General features: G+C 36.0%; 1 protein-coding gene across 14 annotated transcripts in view; it reads left to right on the top strand.

Annotated features, from left to right (window-relative positions):
* The window catches only part of STAU2 (staufen double-stranded RNA binding protein 2), a 297,993-nt gene that overhangs the window by 93,738 nt on the left and 177,317 nt on the right, over window positions 1-26,938 (top strand). For all 14 annotated transcript variants that reach the window (XM_077876554.1, XM_077876553.1, XM_077876549.1 and 11 more), the window contains 3 exons: window positions 21,498-21,657; window positions 23,135-23,242; window positions 25,635-25,847. In XM_077876554.1, the coding sequence (XP_077732680.1) occupies window positions 21,498-21,657; window positions 23,135-23,242; window positions 25,635-25,847 (481 nt within the window). The remainder of the gene's footprint in view (window positions 1-21,497; window positions 21,658-23,134; window positions 23,243-25,634; window positions 25,848-26,938) is intronic.

Genomic DNA, 26,938 nt, shown 5'->3' on the forward strand with positions numbered 1-26,938 from the left:
TCAAAGGCCGCAGGGACTTCTTCCTTTCTGCTGCCTCCTAGCCAGAAGCTACTGTTCGGGGTAAACCCTAGGCACATGTTCATTTTATCTTCCATGGACATTTGGCATTTCTGAGGACACTCAGATTTAATGTTCTGTATCCTCTGCCCCCATAGGAATCAGATGCAAGTGATTTCCTTCCTTTATGTGTGTAATATATACCTGAGAGGCAGTATTCATTGGAGTACTACATATATGGGACTTAGCTCTTCACTAAGCTTACCACACTGATCGAAGGATATAGCTGCTGAGTGTGGAGAATGCTTCATTAGAATTTTATGTCTACTCTCAGTCTAGTGGAGGAGTTTTCAGGTGTCTGGCTTTTACCAGTAGGTAGAGGTTACTGTCATTTACCGGGGTGTGGAAGAATGGAGGAAACAGATTTGGAGTGGGAATTAGGATTTCAGCATAAACATGCCTTTAAGACATCCAGAGGAGCTGTCAAGGGTGTGCTTGATAGAGGAGACTGGACCTCAGAGGAGCGATCTAAATTAGAGAGGTAAATGTAGGAGCTAATTGCGTGTACGAGTGCCTACAAGGCCCTGCTCTACCAGACTTCTCATTACCTCTCTGACTTCATCTACTACTCTCACCATGCCAATTCTACTCAGCCACCTTGGCCACATTTTCTAAATGAGTCATCCATACTTATATTTTAAAGGTATATATGTTTTTTTATTCCTTCTCATTTGTCAAAGTCTAATGTGACCTTTTCAGTTGCTCTTTTCATGTCACTCTAGTTAAAATTGCATCCCACTTCACTCTACCCTGACATTCCTGGTTTTTTGCTTGGTATTTTCCTCTCTACCCCTTAGTATTATCTGTACTAGCTTTGTGTAGCTAAGTATGTAAAAGAGAGGAGCAATATGAGATTAAACTGGAGAGGGTAGGCAAAGGTTAGATCCTCCAGGGATATCCTAGGAAATGGCAGTCTTCATCTTAAGAGCAGTAGGGGATGCAGGTTTTTAAGGAGGAGGAAACATGACCACATATGCATAGAGAGGCAATAGAAGGGTAAGGGTGGTTATGGGTAGATCAAGTAGGAGACTATTGTATTAGAATAAAAACAAAAACAAAAATGCAAGGAAAAAGGAAAGAAAAAGGAAGACATTTAGTGATCCAGGCACTCTGCTAGTTTGAAGAAATAAGGATGATAGAGCATGATTCTGTCTCCCACTTAAGGAGTTGAGTCTGGAAGGTTAGAAAAATAATTTCAACCCAAAGGTAAGTACTCTGAGAGAAGAAGGTCAGAGTATTGTGGGAGCATAAAGAATATATTTGGCCTAGACGGTTTAGATTTGTAAACCTGAGTTTAATATTTGAACAGCTTTCACAGAATTACTACTTAGAAATAGTCTCACAGTTTTAAAATTTAGAACCTGAAGGGATATTTACCTAATCTCTACTGATGAGAAAATTTTCTCAAGTGTGTTTTAAGGAATTATAATGGTTTGGGTTGTTAATTAGTACTGCTCAAAAAAAAGTAATTGAGTAGCTTTGAGAGTACTAAATTAAATCAAAGAATTAATTTACTGTAGGACTTCTTAGAACTCATGATCTGGGCAGCCCGGGTGGCTCAGCGGTTTAGCGCTGCCTTCAGCTCAGGGCATGATCCTGGGGACCCTGGATCGAGTCCAGCTTCGGGCTCCCTGCATAGAGCCCGCTTCTCCCTCTGCCTTTGTTTCTGCCTCTCCCTCTCTCCCCCTCTCTCTCTCTCTCTCTGTGTCTCTCGTGAATAAATAAATAATGTTAAGAAAAAACTCATGGTCTGCTTATGTATATTATAAATCTAGAAATGTATATAATGTATATCATTTCCCAAACTTGTTTGGCCATGGACCATTAGTGTTACATTAGTGAATCATCTGTGGATACAGAACAGACTTTAGGAAAATGCTGGCTTCATGATTTGTTCAAGATCTTAACAACTAGCTAAAGTAAGTTACCATAATACAGCTTCCTTGACTGTGTGTCCTATGATTTTTCTAAGGCATTTTAATGTTATATATAGAACATCATGAACTATGAAAATGCCAGAATTCTTATGGCCACATTTTAATGCTATTTTATATGTGGGGTGAATGAAATTCACAGTTTGGTGGGAATATAATTAATGACTCTCTATATAGCTCGGTGGGCAGGTCTTACACGAAATGAGTTTAATTAATTTTGTGTGTAATTTGTGACCCATGAATGTGTAATGAAATAACAGTTTCTGTCTCTTTATAACCCCCTTTTTTTTGTGGCTTTGAAATATATTAAGAGTACTTCATTTTAGCTTTCTTAGCTTTGGTTCAGTCATTATTTTGGCAGATAATGCTATTTTAGAACTGTGTCTATATATTGTAAAAATAATGGTATAGTAAAAAAGTAATATTATTTATATTATATTATTAAAAAGAGCATTTAGAAAGTATAAGTAATAACCACTCTTCCAGTACTTCAGCCTCCAGGCCAAATCGCATCTGCTGCCTGTTTCTGTATGGCCCACAATCTGAGGTTGTGCCTTATTTATTTATTTTTTAAAGATTTTATATATTCATTCATGAGAGACATAGAGCCAGATGCAGAGACATAGGCAGAGGGAGAAGCAGGCTTCCTGTGGGGAGCCCGATGTGAGGCTCAATCCCAGTACCCCGGGATCATGACCTGGGCCGAAGGCAGACGCTCAACCCCTGAGCCACCCAGTACCCCTAAGGTTGTCCTTTTAAAAATCACTGAAAAAAAAAAAACCAACAAGAATAATATTTTGTGATGTGTGATAATTATACAAACTTTGGATTTCAGTAACTATAGAGTTTTACTGGAGCACAGCCACACTCCTTTATTTATATATTGTCTGGGGCTCCTTTCACACTATGACAGCAGTGTTGAGTAGTTGTGACAGAAACTGTATGGCCTGCAAAGCCTAAAATATTTACTATCTGGCTCTTTTAGAAAAAAATTTGCTGACTTTGATGTAGATTAATGGGTACTAGAGTTTATGGAGTTATTTTTAAGTTTAAATATATGAAATATAGGGACTGCGTTTTATGTATATCTATTTCTCTAAAATATTTTCTAATAATTTACATTTATTTGTTCCTCCTGATTCTCTTCCTCTTTTTTCTGGTAAAAGATATATGTTTTGTTTTAATTTCAATTCGTTTCTTTCCTTTTTCCTATTGATCAGTAAACCGTATATATTGTCATTTATTGTGATGGGAAGCACATGGATTTGAGAAACATTTCTTTGTAGAATAATCAAAATTTGGAATAATTGTATATTTTCCCCATATACTTGATTTGTGGGGAAAACTATTATATTTGAAGTTGACTTTGGTAGACTAATTTTTGTAAATATTTATTTCAAATGATCACTTAAGCAGTGGAATAGTATTCTTACTTTTAGTTGGCCAAATGAATCAATAATTGTTTTTTTCCTAACTCAGCTAGAGTAAATATTCTTAGACTACTTTACCTCTTTAATTTGAATGTTGCTACTGGTTTAGTTTTAAGATTCTATTATGTATTGTGTTTGGTAGCTTTCTTCTTCTTCTTCTTCTTCTTCTTCTTCTTCTTCTTCTTCTTCTTTTCTCTCTCTCTCTCTCTTCATCTATTTATTCATGAGAGACACAGAGAGAGAGAGAGAGAGAGGCAGAGACACAGGCAGAGGGAGAAGCAGGCTCTGTGCAGAAAGCCCAATTCGGGACTCAATCCCAGGACCCTGGGGCTCTGCCCTGAGCCAAAGGCAGATGTTCAATCACTGAGCCACCCAGGCGTCCCTCTTCTTGTCTCTTAAGAGAATTGATTTCATTTTTGTTTTCAAGTATAGGAATAGTTTTGCAGATTAATTTCTTTCTTTTTGTAAATTTTATGGTTTACTAGAAATAGAAGTAATATCAAACCAGAGCAAGAATAATGAAATTATGGCTGTCTTGTTCAAAGTTACCTACAATATGAAGTTAAGAATCAGCTTGAAATATGTAGATACCTCGAGGTGCTTAAACATCTCTTCAATTTAATATTTAGTTCATTTGTATTACATATTATCATCCTGGGTAATCTGAGAGGGTTGTAGAGAATACGTACCATGTATGGCTCATTAACCCCTTACTATTAACACTTCACTTATGAGGAAAACTAGCCAAGTGTAGTTTGACTTCCATATTTTTCATTTTAGCATCTCATTCCTTTCCCAGATTTTTAAAAAAAGATTTATATATTTATTTGAGAGAGAAGGGCGGAGGAAAGGAGCAGAGTGATGGAGAGAGAATCTTAAACAGATCCTGTGCTGAGTGCAGAGACCAACTCGGGGCTTGATCTCACGACCCTGAGATCACTACCTAAGCTGAAACCAAGAGTCAGACACTTAACCTACTGTACCACCCACGCTCTTGTCCTACATCTTTTCATAATTCTCCTTGTTAATATAAATGAAACTAGGATCATGACCTCTCTTCAAAGAGCATAGAAACACACACAATCTCCATGATTACAGAATTTCTGAGTATTCACAAATTGTGGTCTACCCCTTTGTTGGTGTAAGTACAAAGATAAATGGAATAAAATATAGTATTAAAGTAGGTTGGTAAGAGGATTTAAAGCTTAAAGGAACCCAAGACTTGAAGGAACTAGTAAAATTCAAATATCATCACGTAGAAAAGATTTTCTATATTAAACTATAACACCAGAATGGGTATTCTAAATAACATTAGTTGAACTTTATGTAAAAAAAATTTCCAATTCTATTATTCTGTTTTTTCATCAGAATAACAGTTATAATTCAGAACAATTTTTAGGAATTAAAAAATATATTGTGGCCTTTTCTTTTGAAAATCATTTGTATGCTCAACAAATAGTTTTTGTGTTCTCAAAGGTGGTTAATTTCATTCAATTTACCCAGGAATGTCAGAGGTACCCAATGAAGAGTTTTTAAATAAATAAACCATGGGATAGTGACAGCATTTAAGAATGTTTTGGAAAATATTAAGTCTAGAATTTTAGTGGATGAATTGTGTTAAACGGCCAGTGAAATTGCAGTTATATTTGAAGTTACTCCGATGGCCCCTTTTTAAAACAGTATTTCAGATGACTGAAGTCATATTCTTACTGTATTTAGTTGGTTTAATTAATCAAAAAATGATATAAAAAAATTCAGTACCTGCAAATACTAGTCTCTCTTGGGGTAGAAAGGCTGTTATTTGAAAAAAGAGGGGAGTCTGTTTCTTCTAATCTTAGAGGTTTGGGAAGTGCTGAATCAGGGAAAGTTTAAACATTCTCTCTCTTTTTCTTTTCTTTTCTTTTTTTTTTTTTTTTAAGATTTATTTATTTGAGAGAAACAGAGTAAGAGAGCAGAGGGAGGGGCAGATGGAGAGAATCTCAAAGCAGAATCCCTCCTGAGCTCAGAGCCTGGGTGCTCCCAGAATAGTGTGTGAATCATTTACTCTAAACTCTTTGTTTTATTAAAGAAATTATATGGTCTGATACAGGGTTAACATTTGCAGCTGAGTCCTGTCCTTCTTAAACTTGAGAAATGAAAGAATATACTTATTTTGATTTTATTAGAATTACATTTTGATAAAACAAGAGTCAAATGACAACTAAGTTTATATGTTTAGCTCTTCACCCAGTTGACTTCATCATAAGTTCACCAGCATGAAAGTGTTCAGTTTCTGGTCAGAATTCCTTATGCATGTATGGGGTGATTTTGCTTCCTGAGAGATTACATAGTCCTGCTCCTGTCAGTCTTGATCACTCTCCTGCTTTGGCATTCTCAGGGTCTTACAATCTCAGATTACATTGCAGATTTCTCTCCTTGTCTCAAAGAAGTCTCATCCTCTTCAAATAAGGTTGTAGAGTCTTATTTGGAAACTCTTCTTTTCTCTTGCGTGACTTTTTCAGGAGAATAACAAAAAAGAATAATAAGTAAAATTTGCTCAAGATGCATTCTTATTCCCATGTGGGTCTCAAGTTTTTGGAATTCTCCATGTTGCTTCCTCAAATACTTCTGGAACCGTATACACACTAGGTTTGAATGACTTTTTGATTTTGCTTGACATCCTGTCTTATTAAGAATATATGGAAGGCTTTCTCCAAATCAGTAAAGGCAGCAAGAGATTTTTTTACTGTATTAAACTTATTAGTTGTCTACATACCCTGTTTTATTTTTTTATTTTTTTATTTTTTAAATTTTTTTTATTTATTTATGATAGTCACAGAGAGAGAGACAGAGAGAGAGGCAGAGACACAGGCAGAGGGAGAAGCAGGCTCCATGCACCGGGAGCCTGATGTGGGATTCGATCTCGGGTCTCCAGGATCGCGCCCTGGGCCAAAGGCAGGCACCAAACCGCTGCGCCACCCAGGGATCCCCATACCCTGGTTTAAAACAAAATAAAACTCTTATATGTGATCTTTCTTAAGTCCAAGTAAGTTCTATATGTTGAGTTTCAGTAGTCTAATAGAATAGAATGATCTTAATATCATGCCTTATATCATCAAGTATTTTTCACTCTTGTTTGCTTCCATGCCTTTTCTCTCTCTCTTTCTCATCTCTCCTTTCTCTTGTTGATGAAAATGAGTAATTTCAAGTGTTTTACTATTCTCTTTTAGTAAGATTTAGATCTTAGGCAGTTTAGACTACATACTTGTCTCAGGTATTATTCTTATCATGGATTACTGCTTTTCTCATTTTGGGTTTCCTGGGAGGATTTTATTCATTAATTTCCCAGGCTTTTTCTTGGCTTCAGTTAGCACAACCTTGACCCTCTTGCTTTCTTTATTTCCTTATTATTTGTTGACATTCTCACATTCTCTGGTCAAGATGCACTTCTCCAAAGATAAAAGAGTTACTAGACTCCTACACTGTGGTTGACCGGCAGGTCATAAAATAGTCTACAGAGATAGAACATAACCCCAAACATGTAAATAGATGTCTTTTAAGACACACGACAAAGAGAATTTAAAAAAATTATGGATAAATTAACATTATTCATTATTTTTACATTAAATTTATCTGAAGGTTTATTTAGTTGGTTTTTACTGGTTTTCCTAATATCTGACTTATCAATGTATCTTCTGAACATTGCCTGATATTTTGAAATGTATTGACTTCTTGAATGATTGATGAGCCAAATGCTAATTTTCCTAGAGAGCACAAAGTAGTCTCCTTCGGGTGGTATGAGCACTGACAGGGAATGCCACACGGTGTGGGAATTGAAAAGCTAGAGATCTACTAGCATAACTGCAGCCCTTTCCTGGACCTCCCCCAAGCAGACATAATACTATGGAGACAGTGGCATGGTTGCTAGGTTTGAGGAGCTGGTGGCAAAGTCCCTATGTTATTATATAGGGAATAACAAAAAGCACAAGAGGTGCTCAAGCATCATAGAAACATTGTGGGATGTTTAGGAAGAATGATGGAGTAATTGCCAAGGAAGCAGGAAGGCAAACAATTAATGATTTCCTATTATTATCTGACATAGTGTGTGACTTGCCCAGGTTTACACAGCCAGTGAAGGATTGAGCTGGCCTTCCAGCCTAAGATTATATGTTTTCAAAGCTAATGCTTTTTCTGCTGTACTGTACTAATTCATGTAAACATCTACTCTTTGGGAATACTAGAATATCATGATAGACTTATTTAAGAATCTTCTTAAAAATTATTTTGCTCACAGAAAAGAATTTGCAGTATGATTAAAACTCATTCTCTTGATCAAAAAATTTTAAAAATATTTTATGTATTTGAGAGAGAGTGCGCATGTGAGTATGGGGAGGGGCAGAAAGAGAGGCAGAGAGAGAATCTCAGACTCCCCCTGAGCACAGGTCCAACATGAGGCTTGCTCTTTTGTTTTTGTTTTTGTTTTTGTTTTTGAGGCTTGCTCTTTTGACTCTGAGATCATGACCTGAGCTGAAATCAAGAGTTGGATGCTTAACTGATTGAGCCACCCAGGCACCCCTTAATTATTTTGTTCATAGGAATCATATCAGAGGTTAGCACTGTTAGCCTTTCATACTAAGTATCACTCAACCTATTTCCATGTATGGTAGACTGCATATCAGTGTCATATTTTTACCAGTACTGTCTTACTTGTTGCCATGATTGTGCCTCAGGTACAGGTATTTTCCCTGAGAGGCAAAGATGAAGTTTTAACATTCTCAGCTTAGTGTACATCCTGGAATAAGACACAATTCACATGGACTTATTGATGAAAAGCATATCCAGATTATCTGCAGCAGTACAGGAAAAGGAGAGCATAGATAATTGCATTTCATGTAGTATGCCCCAGAGGATTTATGCAGAAAAAAATAATTTAAATTACTTTAAATTAGTTAGCATTATCTCAAAGTAATTGTAGTTAAAAGTAGAAGAGATTTCTAAAATTCCCAGGTACTCTTTTGTTTTAGCAAAAGTTACTTTTTATACTGCAAAAAGATCCAGGTAGTTGATCAGGCCCTTTTCCCCATTTCTCTGAAAAGTAGTTTTGAGTCAGAAAATGGTATTGGCTCCGAATGATCTGTATAATTCCAATAAATCATCTGGTATGGATTATAATAAAATGTCAAAAGCATATTACCATGAGCAGAAGATATTTTTAAGATCCTTAGAAGATTATTATCAATAATCTGATACTACTTGTATTGCTTGAATCTGACAACATATTTCCATGTGGCAATCCAGCTAATAAATTATATTTCCACTTTTGGCTTCTATGGAAGTCACCCAAAATTCTGTATTTAAAAAAAAAATGATTGTGGGAATATGAAACATGGTTATCCATTTGTTTAATCCATCTGTTTAATTTTTATTGCAGGTGAGAGGATAAAATGTATTTTATAAAATAATTGATTAAATGTATCTATCCCTTGGCATACATGTAGATGTTTAATTATAATTTTTATGATGTGTTGGAGCCAACATTTTCTTATAGAAATACAACTCAAGATTTAGTATTGGGCAACAGTGGGAAAATGGGATTTAGTATGAAAATATTTGCTTTATGTAAACCTTTTTATGAATGTAGCTAATGCAAAAGTGAAGTCAAGCTGTAAAAACAATTAGCTGGGAAAATGCCAAGTTAAGTTTTTTATACTCCAATGAATATCTGTTAACTACACATTATTGTTATTATTAAACTGTATGCAAATGTACAGCTAGATTCACTTAGATTCAAGTAAAAAAAAAGACTAAGTACTAGAAATATGCAATAAATATAATTACCATTTACATCTCCAAACAAAGCACATTAATCTTTCTGCAGTACCGCTGATGTAATGTCTCCTTACTTTTGGGAGTATTTGAAGTGGGCAAGCATCCAAAGTTGATAGTGAATTCTGATCAGCAAAGGCACTGGAATAGATGTCTGGGTTGGACATTGTAACAAAGCAAACAATTTCTAAAGCTCTTGGAAGATTCTACACAATCATCTATTGGAATCTCTTATTCTAGACATTACAAAATTAATTTATCCAAGAAGGGTGTGAAACGTCTTCTAAAAATACAGTCTGATACATATATATATATTTTTAATTTAAACTTCTCAAAGGCATATACTTTTGGATTTAAGTTAATGAGGAAACATATCATTTAAATATTTTCTAGAACCAATTCCAGGAACCGTTTTGTAGGAGGTACCCGGGTGGCTCAGTTGGTTAAGCATCTGCCTTCGGCTCAGGTCATGATCCCGTGGTCCTGGGATAGAGCCCTACTTGTGGTTCCCTGCTCAGTGGAGAATCTGCTTCTCCTTCTCCCTCTGCCATTCCCCCTGCATATACTCTTTCTTTCTCTCTCTCTTTGTCAAATAAATAAAATGTTAAAAATATTTTTTTTAACCTTTTGCCCACTGCACTCAATTTTCTAAATTTAGGAATCTGCCATTAGACTACTAGCATGTAGTATTTAGCGAATACATATTAAACACTTAAACACTTAAAATTGTATTTCTTTAAAACATTTTACTAATATTTTTGAAGTTCAGAGTGCACTTCAAATGCACACACACATTTGAAAATACACAGATTTAGTATGATATTTCATGAAAAATACAATAATTTCTTTCTGCTTTGTCACTTGAATAAGGTTGAAAATATTGATAGAGACAAATTCTTTCAGATCACTCATAAGTCTGAGAGAACTACGTCCTCTTAACCCAAAGTGCTTACAGATCTAGTAGTTGGAACATAAATCCAGTTGATCTTACTGTAAATAGAAAAATCTTTTCCTCTATTCATTCTGTCTCTCAGGGCTTATTTATCCCAAGTTTATAAAGAGTACTTGATAAATATTTCTAATTGTATTTTTTAAAATGTTAAGTAATCTTTATTACATTCAAGATAAAAAGCTGCTAGCAGATTAAACTAAGTAACCTGTAGAATATACAGACTCTTAATAAGGCATAATGCCTACAATAGCATATCCCAAGGTGTGTTTCATAGAATACACATTATGGGTCACTAACCAGGGTTTTTTGTTACCAAAAATATTTAGGAAACACTGTATAGTGTATTTCTCTCTTGAACATATTACAGTACAAAGCCTGCGAGAGGGCAGATTCAGTAATCTTTATCTATACTAATAGATACCATGAAAATTAATTATGTATCCAACACAAGAAGTTAGAAAAAACAACAAAATAAGCCTGAGAGGAAAACGTATGCAGAAATAGATTAGAAAACAGACGAATAATAGAAAAAAAATATGCAGAATCCAATATGTTGTCCTTAGGAAGAACCAATAAAATACTTATATATAATCTAATCAAGGCAAGCAAATGCAAAGCACAAATATACAAAATATATTCTGATGATGTAGGAAGCCTGACGCATAGGAAATGAAAATTCTCATAAAGGACTACTTTGTTTTCAGCTAATGGAAAACTATTTCCGAACCTGAATGAATTGGGCGATTTTGTAGGAAAATATAAACTACCAAAAAAGATCAATTGCTGTAGAACTAAAAGGACAATTAGTCAAATAACTAGTTATCATTATCTCCCCCTAACATCTTAAAAGCACTTGGACTAGATGATATCATAGAGGAATTTTACTGAACCTTTGAAAAATAGGAAACACATTATTTGGGGCAATCAAAACTAGCCTTACTGTCTAGCTCAACAATGCCAGTTAAATAACAACAACAAGAAAGGCCAGAGCTTCAGATTAATATTATTTATAAAATATTAATGGAAAAATTCTAATTAAAATATTAGCAAACAGAATTTGGCAATTCATTGAAAGAAGAACCAGCACAACCAAGTGAAATTTATTTCAAGAATGCAAAATTGTTTCACTATTAGAGAATAGGTTAATAAAATTCACCTTATTAAGAGATGAAAAGTAAAAATTGTTAACTACACAAATGCTGAAAAGATACTTAAAAATTCATTCTTGACTTTGAAAACGCAATATATTATGAATACTTTAACATTGTAAACTATATACACTATTGATGAACATATATTCTCTCTGACACACACACACACACACACACACACACACACTCCCTTCCTATACCAACCCAACCCAGGAGCCAGCATTATTCTTAATGACGTACTAGCCACATTTCCCAGAAAGTGAGAAACAAGACAAGAGCATCCATTACCAACTATTTAGTATTTTAGAGGTTTGGCTCAATGCAATTAGGGGAAAAAAAGAATAAAGTTTGGAAAGAAATATGAAAAAATACGAAAAGTCACCTTTTTTTGGCAGAACAAATATAATTGTTTATTTAGAAAGATCAAGAGAATCAACTAAACACCTACTAGAGGCAAGAGAATTCATTAAGGGAAATGAATACAAAGTTAGTATTCAGGAATAAAAGCTTTCATATTCACAGAAAAGGGAGAAGACGATGACCCAGGGTCTTTAGCTAGTCTAAAAATCACTGAGGCTGTTTGGTAGTAATGCAGACTCCTGTACTCCACATGAAGGGTCTGGTTGTGTCAGCCTTGAATCAGGATTTTTCACAGTGTTGTAGGCCCCACCAGGGGGACCCACACTTTGAGAAACACTGCCCCTAGGAACGCACCCCTGTCCTGTGCTGTCACTCCTAACTTACTGTTAGTTTCCACAGTGCTGTTTGTGCTGCCAGTTGTTTACCCATTTCAGAGGGTATACTGCAGTACCTGGAGGGATATAGTGGCAGCACTCTCTGGAAGGTGAGCCCCCCCACCAGATTGCTCTGCCAAGAACCCTCTGTACAGTTAGAGTGGAAGCACTTTCAAAACTGCTCTGTCAGCCATCACCAGGAGGCATCCCTTGCAGCTTCTGCTACATGCCGTCTATCCAGTGGGATGGCAGGAAATGGCAGGGGTGGGGGGTGTCCTCTGTTACCTGTGCTTCGGGAGAACATTGAGCAGAACCTCCAGGGTGGTTGCAGCCTTTACTGACCTGCAGAGTCCGTGCGTCTATGTTTCACTGGAGTTTCTCCCTCATTTCCCACTGGTCTCTTGTCACTTAATTCCTGTGTTCTCCAGTATCTCCCAGCTTGAACAATACTTGTCAGAAATAACTGGTTAAGTTCAGCTCCTCTGAGTCTGCACTTGTACCCAGGAATCTATAGAAAAACATAACTATGCCAACTGGTCCCATCTTGAAATAGTGACCACAGTCCTTATGTGGACTTTCAGCATTACCTGCAATCCTACTGTATTCTCCTTGGCGGTTCAGCCTCCTGTTTTCAGAGATGAGTTACCTAGACTATGCCAGAAGTTCTCTTCTTGCCTCCTCTTTGGGCAAACAGCAATGAGAAACATAAAATACGTTAGACCATGGCACTTCCCTGATGAAAACCCTCTCATGGCTCCAACCACATGTTGAATTGAATTCTGATTTGCTGCCTGGCTACTTCTCAGACCTAGTTTCCTACCGCTTACCTCTTGACTCACTGCTTTTCAGATACAAGAATACTTCCTGTTTTTATTTTATTTTTTTTTTAAATGACAATATGCTACCTCCACAGGGCCTTGGTACTTGCTATCCCATTTGCTTGGAACATTTTTTTCCCCCTACAGCCATTCATATGTGTGGAATTCTCACTCCCTTCACCTCTTTATTCAAACATCACTTCGTAAAGGATCTCTTATTACTCTGTTCTCTTACTCCACTTTACTTTTCTTCTCTAGCTCATCTTGCCAGTTGATACTGTTTTATTTGTTGATTGTCTCCCGAGGTCAGTCCACCATCCGGAGTGACTAAAATAGTTCATGGCATGAATTAGGCCCTTAATAAATATCTGTTGATTAATTTAATTCACATACTCCCTGGCACTCAAACAAGGGCAAGAGAAGACCAGGTCATTAATTTCCAAGAGTGCAGCAGGGAGGGCTGTCCTCCCCCCACTGGATAGGCTAATTTCTGGGAGTCTGCCAAAAATGTAAATAGGAATTGTTGAGATCACCTAGGAAGACTGTTTTGTCTATGAGAAGATTGATCCCCAGGGAGAATGAAGATTTTTTTTTTTAAACTTTTTTATTAAGGCAAAATTTGCAATAACATAAAATATACCATTTTTACTACTTTAAAGTGTATAATTCTGTATGCTGTGAATTACTACATTCACACTGTTGTGCAGTGATCACCACTATCTAATTCTAGAACATTTTATCACTTCCAAAAGAAACCTCATAGCCATTAATAGTTGCTCTCCATTTTCTCTCTTCCCAGCCCCTAGCAACCACTAATTTACCTTTGTATCTATGGATTTGCCTATTCTGGACATTTCATCTAAACGAAATTATACATTATGTAGCCTTTTATGTCTAGCTTTCACATAGCACAATTTCCAAGTTAATCTACATTATACCAGGTATCAGTACTTCATTCCTGTGTATGGCTACACAGTATTCCATGGTATGGATATACTGCAGTTAGTTTATTCATCAGTTGATGGGCCTTTGGTTTATTTCCACTTTTTGGCTTTTTATGGGTAATGCTGTGAACATTTGTATATACATTTTTTTTTAGTGCCTTTCTTTAAAAAAATTATTTTTTGAGAGGAAGATTGAATCTCAAGCAGGCTTCACACTCAGCACAGAGCCCAAGGCAGGGCTCAATCTCAGGGCCCTGAGATCATGACCTGAGCTGAAATCAATACTCAGATGCTTAACCAACTGAACCACTCAGGTGCCTCTCAATACCTTAAAAAAAAATTTTTTTAAATTTATTTATCTTTTAAAATTTATCTAGGAATGGGATTGCTGGGTCAAATGGTAATTCTATTTAAGTTTTTTAAGGAACTGCCAGTCTTTTTCCCATAGTGGCTGCCCGACTATGGCCATCCAAGTGGGCGTGAAGTAGTATGTCATTGTGCTTTTGGTTTGCAGTACCCTAATGGAACATCAACAGTTAAGCATGGTCTTCAAAAAGGTTAAGAGAGGAGACAAAGAATGAGAAAGAGGAGTTAAGAGGAGTAGCCAAGAAGAGAGAGAGGGGTGTAGTCAACTTGGTCTCCTGGACTTAACAGTGCCCCCAAGATTTCAGTAATCAGTGTGACCATTGGTCTCTTATGTCTGGTTTGGCTTAAATTGCCTTAAATGCCAAGTCTGGTATGACCTTTCTGTAGTTCATAGTACCTCTGCAGTTCATGGTGCTCATTTATCTAGCTTATGCAGAGACAGCATCATGTAGAGGTTATGACCATGGGCTCTGGAGTGAGATTGCTTGGGTTTAAATGTTAGCTCAAGGGGAGTGGCTTTGGGCAAGTTAAATATCTCTTCCTCATTTCCTGACATGTAAAATGAAGTTCGGCTTGTTACAGTGACTGAGATACTTAGTATGTACAGTGCTTGGAATAGTGCTTGATACACAGTGAGTGCTTGTATGTTTTGTTGTAATCATAATGGTAATGGTAATAACGGTGTTGATGATTTATCTAGATATTTATTTAGGGAAGGGGCAAGAATACATTTATGCTGGGTCAAATTGTAGGAGTGAGAGTAGTGATTGTGTATTTACAAAATGGGGCTCTTTAATAACATGCTATGCTTTCCTTAGTCTTTTTGTGGTACTAGTATCAGTGACACAGTACAGATTATTTACTCTTGTGGATTATATCCTATGTTCCACATGTCATCTACTAATTTATCAAATTTATATTTGGAACACAGATTTACCTTTAATTTGATAGTGACTAATATCAGTTATTTTTTCCCCCTTTTCTTTCTCTTTCTTTTTTTTTTTTGGTTTATACTCCAGTACAACCATATTATTTTTAAAAATTTGAATTATGAAAGAGAACATCATTTATAATTCCATCACTTTAAAGCATCCTATCTCAGTTTTTAGTACATATCTTTTTGTTTTTTTCCCCTGGGCATTTGAAACATAATTATAATAGTTCTACAAATAGAATAGATTATCCCTACCTTCTTTAATTTAAAGCTTATTTTTAGCTGCTCTGTGAATCTTTTTTAATAAGTCCTAATTTTTGAAATTCCTCAAGACTTACCATTTAGATCCCATAAAAGATATATTTTCAAATTTATAGATGTGAATAGAGAAAGAACCCTCTCCTATCTAGACATTTTATATACATACAAGCTTGAAAGTGTGCCAAGGACTATTTTATAGCTTTATGATAAAACCTATTATTTTTCTATAGCAAGTAAAAAGAATGCTTAGCAGTGCCAAAATGTGTACAGAGAGTCAAAATAATCAACATGTCATATGAATTCTAAGTTTTGGCCTTTAGAGGTCTTTAAACATAGATTCTGCAAATATTTTACAGATAAGTAAACTAAACTGAGATAGAAAGATTAAGTGACATTTCTCTTTTCAGTCAATGTTAGAAATAAACACAGAAATCCAAAGCCTCTCCTTATTAGATGAGAAGATAACATGTTCATATATTTTAAGACATAAACCTGTAGAGGAGATATGAATGCTTAAGCTGTGTTGAGATTTATGAATAATGCTATCAAATAAAATGAGGCAATTATTTTTCAATTTTTAAAAGCTCTCATGTTATTTGGAATATGTCCTTCTCACCTTGTAAAAATGATACTTAGGAAAGTGGAGATGTTAGAGAATAAGGCATTCACTGAATAGTAGGGAGGACACATGAGTTTTAGATGTTTAGACTCCTACAAAAAGAGTCTACTACAAAGAGGGCATTAATGAAGTAACCTTAGGGAAGATGGTAAGGATATATGATATGGAAACTTGTTATAACCAACAATCACATCTAAGTATAAGACAATATATATTCTTATAAGAATACTTACACAAGAATGTAAAATCTTCCCTTAACTCAAAAGTCAAAACAAAACTATATAAGTGATGTCAAGTGTGTTAATTCAAAGGAACCAAATATACATCCTTTATTTATTGTTGTTTTGACTTGTCTTGAAGATAGGCCAAATCTTTTTTTTTTTTTTTAATTTTTATTTATTTATGATAGTCACAGAGAGAGAGAGAGAGAGGCAGAGACACAGGCAGAGGGAGAAGCAGGCTCCATGCACCGGGAGCCCGATGTGGGATTCGATCCTGGGTCTCCAGGATCGCGCCCTGGGCCAAAGGCAGGCGCCAAACCGCTGCGCCACCCAGGGATCCCAGATAGGCCAAATCTAAAGACTTTTTTGGGATGTAAAGAAGGTGAAGGTTTTATTTCATTTTATTTGAAATTTTGTTTCTTTTTTTGTAAGACTTCCGGTGGACAGAAGGCAAAGAGGCATGGGGGGATGGGGGGAGGAAAGGCCTTACAAGCAGCCTTTATAAAATTTACAATGCCTGTTATTCTGACTTTTCACTCTTTATAGGTAACTCAGTTGTGTCTCTTTTTTGATCCTGCTTGGCTTGACATACCATGAAAACTTAGGATAGATTTCATTATGGAGTTCTGTTTGTTTCAGCAGCTATTGAGTAACATGCCTCTGAAGTCTATCAGTGGACTTTAGAAAGAACTCTTGCATTAGGTTCTCTAGCCTACCAAGGACATAGCCAATTTAATAAACAAATATCAACACAAAAATAGTAGAGGATAAAGTAGATTTTTAGGGACCCTCTTAAGAGTTTCCTGAGTTCTGAAGTTAGATAGACTTCAGTTGGACTCCTTATAACTATGTTGAGGACATTTGTTACCTCTCATGGTGATCACAGGAACATCTTTCTCACCTGGCTGCTGTGAGGTCAGGTGGAGATAGGAAGCCTGATCATGTTGCTATAGGAATGTATGTGGATTGTATGCCTTGCTTGCGTGGAATTTGAAGTAATCATCAAATCACATAAGCTGTATTGTGGGCTGTAGTGATACCTCAGAGCAGTGGTTCTCAGACTTTTAGTATGAAAGACTCCTCAGGAAATCTTATTAAAGTGAAGGTTCTTGTTCTATCTCCAGAGACTGATTCAGCAGATCAGGGGTGGAGCACAGGAATGTACATTTTTAACAAGCACTGAGGATAATTCTGATGAGTGGGATCGCACTTTGCAAAATACATTTTGGAGGCTGTGGGTAGAAGCTCTTTGAACCTGAAACTTTAATAGCCTGGATGGGTGAGTTTTCATGGCTCATCTTTTAACAGTAACCACTATGGGAATGTAAACATTGACCACAAAATTCTCATTGAGAAAAATCATTCAAGAATAGCAATGTAAGATTAGGTAAATATCCACTAATTTTTAGAAATATGCATATGACTTATTAAAAGTAGTTTACCAAAAATGAGCTTAATGTTTGAAATAAAAATAGAAAAGAAATTCTCTTAGACACATCAACATTCAAAGTTAGTAAACTTTTGAGTATTTCTTTAGCAAAGGAAACAAATAGGTGGAGACCAAGACCTAGCATACAAAGAGACTTTCTGCATCATCTCTCCTATACTTGAGTCTGGGTGCCATTAGTGAGGGTACTCTGGTTCATCTTGATTGTCCTAGTGATATGAGGATATGTGATATATAAAGTAATCAAACCACATGGGTTAGAATATTAAGAACCATTGTTAAGTAAGAGGATGGAATGAAATAGAAGGAAACAAGTCAGGCATTTGGTCTTGGTATTTCCTGTTGTTAGTGCTAGAATAGTTTACTTTTTATGTTAAAATACAACAAACCTAATTTCTCCTCTGATAGTTATACAGTATAATACACATATACATATGTACCCGCATACATACACATATACATATATAGAACCATATTTGATGGCCAAAAAGGAAGAGGCCCCAAGGGCTCTTTAGTGTGCAATTAATATTTTGGTCAGAAAATCAGCAGATTGTTTCAGTATGGTTATGTGTTATGACATCATATTCCAGTAAAGTCATAATGAACAGAAATTTTGTTTGTCTCTGTGGCAAACCGAAATGAGTTTTGTAATTGTCACCAGGCCTTAGTGATTATAGTGGCGCCCACTCCCTCTACTGTAGTTAAAGGTCTGTTAGCATTCCACTTGTGGACCTCTGTTTTCAGAAGTGTGTAATTAATTGTAAACATTTGCTCTATGGCGAAAGCTTGCCATAGAAGATCTTATATAGGAGTAAATTTCTGGTTTCAGGTTGTATGTTTTAAAGTTTTAAAGTGGAATGAGTTAAAAATATGCACAAAGTTCGGTGTAGGTGGAAATCTGAATTTTGCGGTATATACAAAATGAAGATAACCTGCATTTGTGATACTAGTCCATTAAGATATCTGCACTAAGGGCATTTGAAACAATAGGAAAGCGCACCTCAGGAATGCAGGAGATTGTGCCCTTCCATGTACTGTTTATTGTAATCAAAGAGCAAAACAGATTGTGGTTTTTAATGCTTTTTAGTCTTTGCATATTAAAAGTCTTTCACCATAAGTGATTTTTTTCTTCCTTTAACTTTTTTATATTTGCCAATTAAAAATGAGAACATATGACATAATAAAAACACATTTAAAATATTTTATCTTAAAACAAAGTAATAGAAAACTGGGCCAAGAAAACTGACTTTAAGAATTTGAAACAGCGAGTGTCTCTTTTTTCTCATACCCCGGATTTCTCCATGACGTTTGACACTATTGATTACCCTGACATTGTGCTGTAATTCTTTCCTAACTGTGACCCTCTTTCATCTCCTTCACTGCCGTCTATTATTTCCCCTGCCTTTTGATCACAGGCCTCAATCAGATCCCAGCCTTAGGCTCTCTTTTTTTTGGTTCCTTTACACTTACCCTTTCCAGGTGCTTATCCACTCACATGGTTTCAATTACTGCCTCCCAGACCTGCATCTGCAATGCTGATGTACCTTTACCTTCTGTAAACCTTCACTGATTAGTCCCATCTGCCTGCTGAATTCTTACACAGTGGCCTCTGTCTTCCTTATCACTGCTCTTTGGATGTCCAGTCATCATCCAGAACTTTTAGTAGGACTTCAATTGGATTTCTCTTTGCTTGGAAACAGATATTTTTCAGCACTGGAGTGATTTTTAACTTAATTTGTTGGCATTCCATTGTAAATCCACCAATGCATCAAAATCAATCCATTTCCTTTTGCTGGATTGCCCAGTTCACTGATCTTAGTTCTCAGTCATCATTTTACTTGAGTCCAGACTCAGAAATCTGATTATTCATTTGACATCTCCACTTGGATGTCTAAACAGGCTGAATATTTTAACATTTCCAGACCAGAGCGGCTGATACCCATGCCCAACAAACAGATCCTTCTGCAGTCTTCACTAGTTCATTATATAGGTACTCTGTCTTCCACTTGTTCAGCTGAGAAACCCTCAGATCATCCTTGACTCCTCTCTCATATTCTATATCTAATCCTTAGGTAAACCCTATCAGCTCTCTCTTTTTTTTTTTTTTTTCATTTAAAGATTTTATTTTCTTATTTAGAGAGAATGCATGTGCATGGGGGTAGGGAGAGGGAGAGGGAGAGAAAATTTCAACCAGACTCCCTGCTGAGCCTAGAGCCCAATGTGGGGGTTGATCCTCTGACCTTGAAATCATGACCTGAGCCAAAATCAAGAGTTGAATGGTCAATTGACTGAGCCACCTGGATACCCCCCTCCCCCATTAGGTCTTCTTGCTTCCATTATCATTCACCTACAGTCTGTTCTCAGCATAATAGGTAATCCCTCCAAAATGCAAGTCAGATATGTCACTTCTCTTCCAAACCTTCTAGTGGCTGGCCACTTCACTCAGAGTAAAAGTCAAATCCTTACAATGATTTCTAGGTAAGGCCCTATGGAATCTGGCTACTACTTTTCGTTTCTTAACTTTCCTTTCTAATTCTCTCAAATATAGCCAGATAGGCATTTTCTGAATTACTTGAATGTGCTTGGCACACTGCTGCCCCAGGGCCTTTGCATTTGCTGTTTTCTCTGCCTCAGATGCACTGCTCCTGATATCTGGGTGACTTCCTTCCTCACTTATTTTAGGTCTTTACACAATTGTAATTTTCTCAGTGAGACCCTCCCTGGCCACCCTGTCTAAAACCCACCGCCCTGACACTTCTGACTTTTCCTTCTTTTTCTGTGTAACTTAGATCTCTAATATACTATATGTTAGTATACTAGAATACCAGATATTCTGCATATTCCCTTATTTATTATCTGTCTTACCCAGTTTAGTGTCATTGCATATCCTCTTAATTCCATCTTCTTAATTTCTAATAGTTTGTTCTTTCTTCATTTAGCTCTTTTATCCTCTCATATTTGCATCACAGCTGCTTTCTAGTTGTGACTTCTTACCTCAGTCTTGTTAAGCACAAACCTGCTAAAATTTTTTTAAGTACATTTTATTATAATATTGCCTATCTGCTTAAGAATTGGCTTACCTCCCCGGTCTTTCTTATGTTCAATCTGATCTTTTTATCACTTAGCAACGTACTTATTCTTACTCCTTTGGGAGGGAGTAGTAGCTCCATCTCTCTGCCCCTCCCATGTGTAGCCATACTGTCTTCTGCTGAAGTCACAGTCATCTGCATACTGTCACCTAAATGGGCTCGCTCATCTCCTGCCTCTGCTGTGGCTCCCCTCCTTTAGCACCACACCATTTGGCTTCCATCTGTCAAAATCTGACTGAAAACTCTTACTAAAAGTTTTTTGTGATATAATTGAATAGTTTATACTATATTATGTTTATTATTTTTTTAATTTTTTTATTTATTTTTATTTATGATAGTCACAGAGAGAGAGAGAGGGGCAGAGACACAGGCAGAGGGAGAAGCAGGCTCCATGCACTGGGAGCCCGTTGTGGGATTCGATCCCGGGTCTCCAGGATCGTGCCCTGGGCCAAAGGTAGGCGCCAAACTGCTGCGCCACCCAGGGATCCCACTATGTTATGTTTAATACTGTTTTTCCGTGATATGCTTTTCATGGAGAAATATATCTATAGATATATTGACTCCTGTTTTACCTTTTATAAATACGTTCGTGAGTTTAATACTTTATTGGAATTAATAAGAGAAGATAATACGTTCTATGGTTGCTGTCATTTTCAAGAACACAAATTTTACTAATGAATACAGAATGGTTTTATTGAACTAACATTAATATTTTTTAAAATTTTCTTATTATAGGTATCATTGCCCAATGCCCAAGATATTTTATGTTCAGCTGACTGTAGGAAATAATGAGTTTTTTGGGGAAGGGAAGACCCGACAAGCTGCTAGACACAATGCTGCAATGAAAGCCCTCCAAGCACTGCAGAATGAACCTATTCCAGAAAAATCACCTCAGGTATGTTATTACTGCCACACATGACCATTTCTTCATTATTAGCTCCCTGGTGCGATTATTGACAAGACAAATAAATGCATTTTTATAAATAAAAGAAATAGTCTCTTCTGATAGGAAAGAATATTAAGAGTAGTGACCTGCTATAATTTGTTTCTTAGATCACCTGTCTGTTGTACCAGTCTCATGTGTTCCTGCTAGGATGACCTTACCTTTGAGAACTTTGGTTCACTTATGGAGGTTACTTCTCAGGCAACACCAGGTTTGGGGATGTGAACAAGGATGAGAAATAGCATTCATTTGCCTTACATTTAATGCTACATTTATTGAGAGTAGGTTTATTGTGTTAATTTTGAATGAAGGAGTTTAAAATGGAAGATATTTTTGTGGATTTGTTCTTCAGTCCTACTTTATTTTACAGACCAGGATATCGAGGCTGATCTGAGTATTTGCACCCATTCCCATGGCTTCAGCTACCTTTTATATTGATTTCAAAATAGTATCAGCTCAGACATGTCTTTTAAGTTACCTTGTTATTGAGTTCTCCACTTAGTTATTGCAAATTGTTCTGTTCGACCCATGTATTTCCCATGCCCTCAAACCTCTTGTCCTCCCCCTTTGAGATTCATCTTAGTAAATGGCCGACTTAGGTTTTAGGTTTTTTTCTCTTTATACACTTTTTTTTTTTTTTTTTAAAGATTTTATTTATTCACGAGAGACAGAGAGAGAGACAGAGACAGAGAGGCAGAGACATAGGCAGAGGGAGAAGCAGGCTCCATGCAGGGAGCCTGATGTGGGACTCAGTCCCGGGTCTCCAGGATCAGGCCCTGGGTTGAAGGTGGTGCTAAACTGCTGAGCCACCCGGGCTGCCCTCCTTGTACATTTTGATTATTACTCTTACCTGTTTGCTTATCTGTTTTCACACTAAGTCATAAGTTTCTTGGCAGTAGGAATACTGTCTCTTGATCTTTTTATCTCTAATACCCTGTGATCAACATCTATGAATCCCTTCTGAAGTATGTGTTGAAGAATAAAGTAGCTAAATTGGTACCAGATCCAAACAAAGAGCTCCAAAACCCTGATTTGCATCCTATAATCTTTCTATAATTTAGAAAGAAGATTAAATAGCATATTAGAATATAAGGGAAAGCATGTGTATGTGTAGATGGGGGTTAGACATCTCTGAAGAGAATTGAATCGGGGGACATAGTATAAACTCAAATTAGTATATGGTTAAGTAAAAGATTTCCACATTCAGCATTTATCCCTCCACTTTGAGTAAAAAAAAACACTAAAAATTAAATCACAAAAAGCCTCACAGCAAATCCTACAACTACAGTGGTTCTATAGGAATCCACAAGATATAGTCTCTAGTTTCTTGTTTCTTAGTATATTTTAAATAGGACCTCTTGATTGTAGAATATATTTACAGTTTGTTACAAAGTAAAGATTCATTGTCATCCTATTTTTTGTCATTTAGAATGGCGAATCAGGAAAAGAAATGGATGATGACAAAGATGCGAATAAATCGGAGATCAGCTTAGTGTTTGAAATAGCTCTGAAGCGAAATATGCCCGTCAGTTTTGAGGTATGTGCTCAGTAGTGATCTTCCATTTCTCTCACCCTGCTCCTCACTATTTAAAATAAATTAATTAATTAACTGGCATACTAGTATCCTGAAAGTGTTAATGTGCTTCCTTTTTTTTTTTTTTTTTTTAAGATTTTATTTATTTATTCATGAGAGAGGCAGAGACATAGGTAGAGGGAGAAACAGGCTCCCTGTAGGAGCCTGATGCGGGACTTGATCCCAGGACCCCGGGATCACGACCTGAGCCAAAGGCAGACGCTCAACCATTGAGCCACCCAGGTGCCCCTCAATGTGCTTCCTTATGTTCAAACTCTCTAGCATGAAATCATATAGGCCTAGGGGAAAATAGGACTTACTACAATATCATGGATTTCTGCTGATCTCATTGGATTTTCTGTATTTGTATGTACTGTATGTATGTATGTATGACAATTTTAATTTTCATCGTAACATTTATTTTCTGAATATGAGATAATTTGTAGTAAGGTTTGGTGTTTTTAATAGCATCAAATTGGAAGTATTCAAGTTAATATTTAGACATATGTTACTACTAAATTCTTCTAAGTTTGTGAAATCAAAATAGGTTTAAATTTAACTTTTACAAATAAATCACTAAGAAGTAATTAAGCAGCTCTCTACTTACAACAAGATAAACATGTCACAAAGTGTTTATAAAATGTGAAATTTAAAAGGGAAAAGTTTTAAATTATTGTAATACCTCCTTTATTAAGAGGTCACTAATTTTGTAACTCAAATATCTAGAAAGTAGGCAAAGCCCAGGAAATAAGCAGAGACAGTTATGGAGTATCTTTCAAATAATGGATGTTCACCCACTAGAAAGCTCCCATGTTTTATTCACTGGCAAGATCAGCTGACCTTGACTGAGAACGTATCTCCTCAGTTGGGTTATCTGATTTCTCACCCTATGGCAAATTAAAAGCAGCAAAGTGAGGAAGACAAAGATGTAATATACTTGAGGGCCTGTTGGTCTCAGCAAGAAATGATAGGGGAGAGTTAGGAAACCTATCAAAAGTAATTGCATGTACTCAAAAATTATTGGAACGTGAGCCCTTTAAAGGCTACAATGAATAGGAATAATTTTATAAGTCTTAGATATCCTTGGAATCATCAATATATCATACAGAATATTTGGTTTTCATAATAATGATCTAATGTGAGCAATAAAAATTCAGATGTTTAGTATTCTCTGTTAAGTCAGTATATATATATTTTTTTAATTGAGGAAGATGTCCATCAAAGTAATTAAAATAAACAGTTTGGTGTTTCAACTAGCAAATTACATGGAAAGTATGCTTATCATAAATTTCTTATCTCCCACCATGTTGGATTATTGAGACGCTGTGTTGTTTTCCTTTCCTTTCCTAATTGGTATCTCAGACAATTTGTTTTTTAAGATTTTATTCATTTAATCATGAGAGATACAGACAGATAGAGAGGCAGAGACATAGGCAGAGGGAGAAGCAGGCTCCCTGCAAGGAGCTAGATGTGGGACTCGATCTTGGATCCCAGGATCATGACCTAAGCCGAAGGCAGGTATTTAACCGCTGAGCCACCCAGGTGTCCCTAGAAGACAGTTTTAATATAAAGTTAAATGGTAAGCTATTTAACTAAATAGGGTATGTTTTATAGGTCAAAATTTTGAAGGAGACTATAGTTTTGAGCATTCAGGTTTTGAAAGACCTCTTTCCTCCAAAGGCTGGCATAGTTTAAAGAACACATTAAAACAGGATTTAGGAACATTCATAGATGACAGATTCATAATCCATTACTGTAGAAAGATAGGTATTTTTATGGTATTAAGATCATGTCGCAGGCAGAAACATTCTTTTCTATAAAACAGCCTTTGGGGCCTCCATCAAAAATAGGTTATTTTTACCCATAAGTTATTTTTGAGAGGCTTCCACATGCAGGATGCTTTATGGGCTAGAGAACTTCAGGAAGAAGTAGTCTTGTACTTCAGTAACTTACTCTTATAGAGAAGAAACTAGAGATGTACACAGTTACATACAAATTATTGTTCTGAATGGTCTATGTACCTAATCCAATGTGTGGTGTGTTTTATATTCTTAATTTTCTGTTCCATAAGAACTGGGTCACTATAATTAGAATTGCCTATTTTAAGCTAGTAAAACACAAATTTTGACTGTGAATTGAATGTATTTATTTGTTTTTTTCTTTCAGCTTCAGTTCATTAACATCATTAGTATCATAAATGAATAGTCACTATATAATATCTTCATAATTTTATTAAAGAAATCTATAATTTTGGCATAATTCTTTATAATTTCAATTATGATACACTTAAAAAAGACTCATGAGATGAGAACATTTCTTAAGTGCCTATGTTAAATATTTCATTTATATTTAATAGGTTATTAAAGAAAGTGGACCTCCACATATGAAAAGCTTTGTTACTCGGGTGTCAGTGGGAGAGTTCTCTGCAGAAGGAGAGGGAAATAGCAAAAAACTCTCCAAGAAGCGCGCTGCAACCACCGTCCTACAGGAGCTTAAGAAACTTCCGCCTCTTCCTGTGGTTGAAAAGCCAAAATTATTTTTTAAAAAACGCCCTAAAACAATAGTAAAGGTAAGTGTATGTTTGTAAATATTGGTCAGTTTTGCTTTATAAATATGGTAACTATAGGTAAACATTTTTCCATGAGACAGGCCCCTAAACCTGTGGATTATATACAGTCCTAGAGTCAGTGTTGGCCCTGGACTATAAATCAGTAACAGTTCTGTTTTGCTTTTAGACATTTATACACCTGCATTTGTTCATCAAATAGTATCTTCCATATTTGTAGTTTTTAATGGTTTAAAAGGACATTATCTTATTCATAATCACCTTTAGTGTAATTCTCATCAGGACTGTATAAGGTAGATGACATTACCCCTCCTTTTACAAGTAAGGTTTTATGAAACACGTTCAAAGAATTTGCTCACTTTTATTCACCTGGGCTGTGGAGCAACTTGAACTACTAGGATTTCCAGTCCATTGTTCTTTCTGTACACTAGGTTGCAATACAGTAATTTCTTGGGATATCATGAAATGATAATAGGTTACAGAGTAATAATCATATGAATAACACTAATGCTGGTGACAGCAGCAGCAGCTAGTAAATATAAAGCACTGTGTGTCTTTACACTTCATGTACTTTATCACATTTAATCCTCATAGCAGCCCTATGAGGTAAATGGTATTATTTTGTTTCTGTTCTCTCCGGTATGGCATACCTTTGCCAAAGAAGAAAATAGAGCACAGACTTTTTGACTCTTTGACTGGAGGAGATTTTGTTTTGGTTTTTTATACTAAAAACAACAACAACCAAAAAAAAAAAGAAATGAGATGATTTGGCACGGAGTACAGGATACTGCCTATGAGTGCTCAATATGTATGACATGCATGAGCTGGAGTTCTGTTCATAGAGTAAGCCTTAAACTGCCAGCATATCAGTTGTCAAGTCAGTGTCATTTAGTTAGCAGACTTCTGGTTAGGCTCTAAAAATCAAGGATTACAAAAATGAAGTATGGTTAACCTTTGAACAACATGGGTTTGAACTGCATGACTCCATTTATATGCAGATTTTTTTGGTAAATACAGTGTTATAAGTATATTTTCTTTTCCTTATGATTTTCTTCTTGTGATTTTCTTAGTAACATTTTTCCTTTTTAGTGTAA

Source organism: Canis aureus, chromosome 28 (genome assembly GCF_053574225.1).
Source record: "Canis aureus isolate CA01 chromosome 28, VMU_Caureus_v.1.0, whole genome shotgun sequence".
NCBI classification, from domain to species: Eukaryota; Metazoa; Chordata; class Mammalia; order Carnivora; family Canidae; genus Canis; species Canis aureus.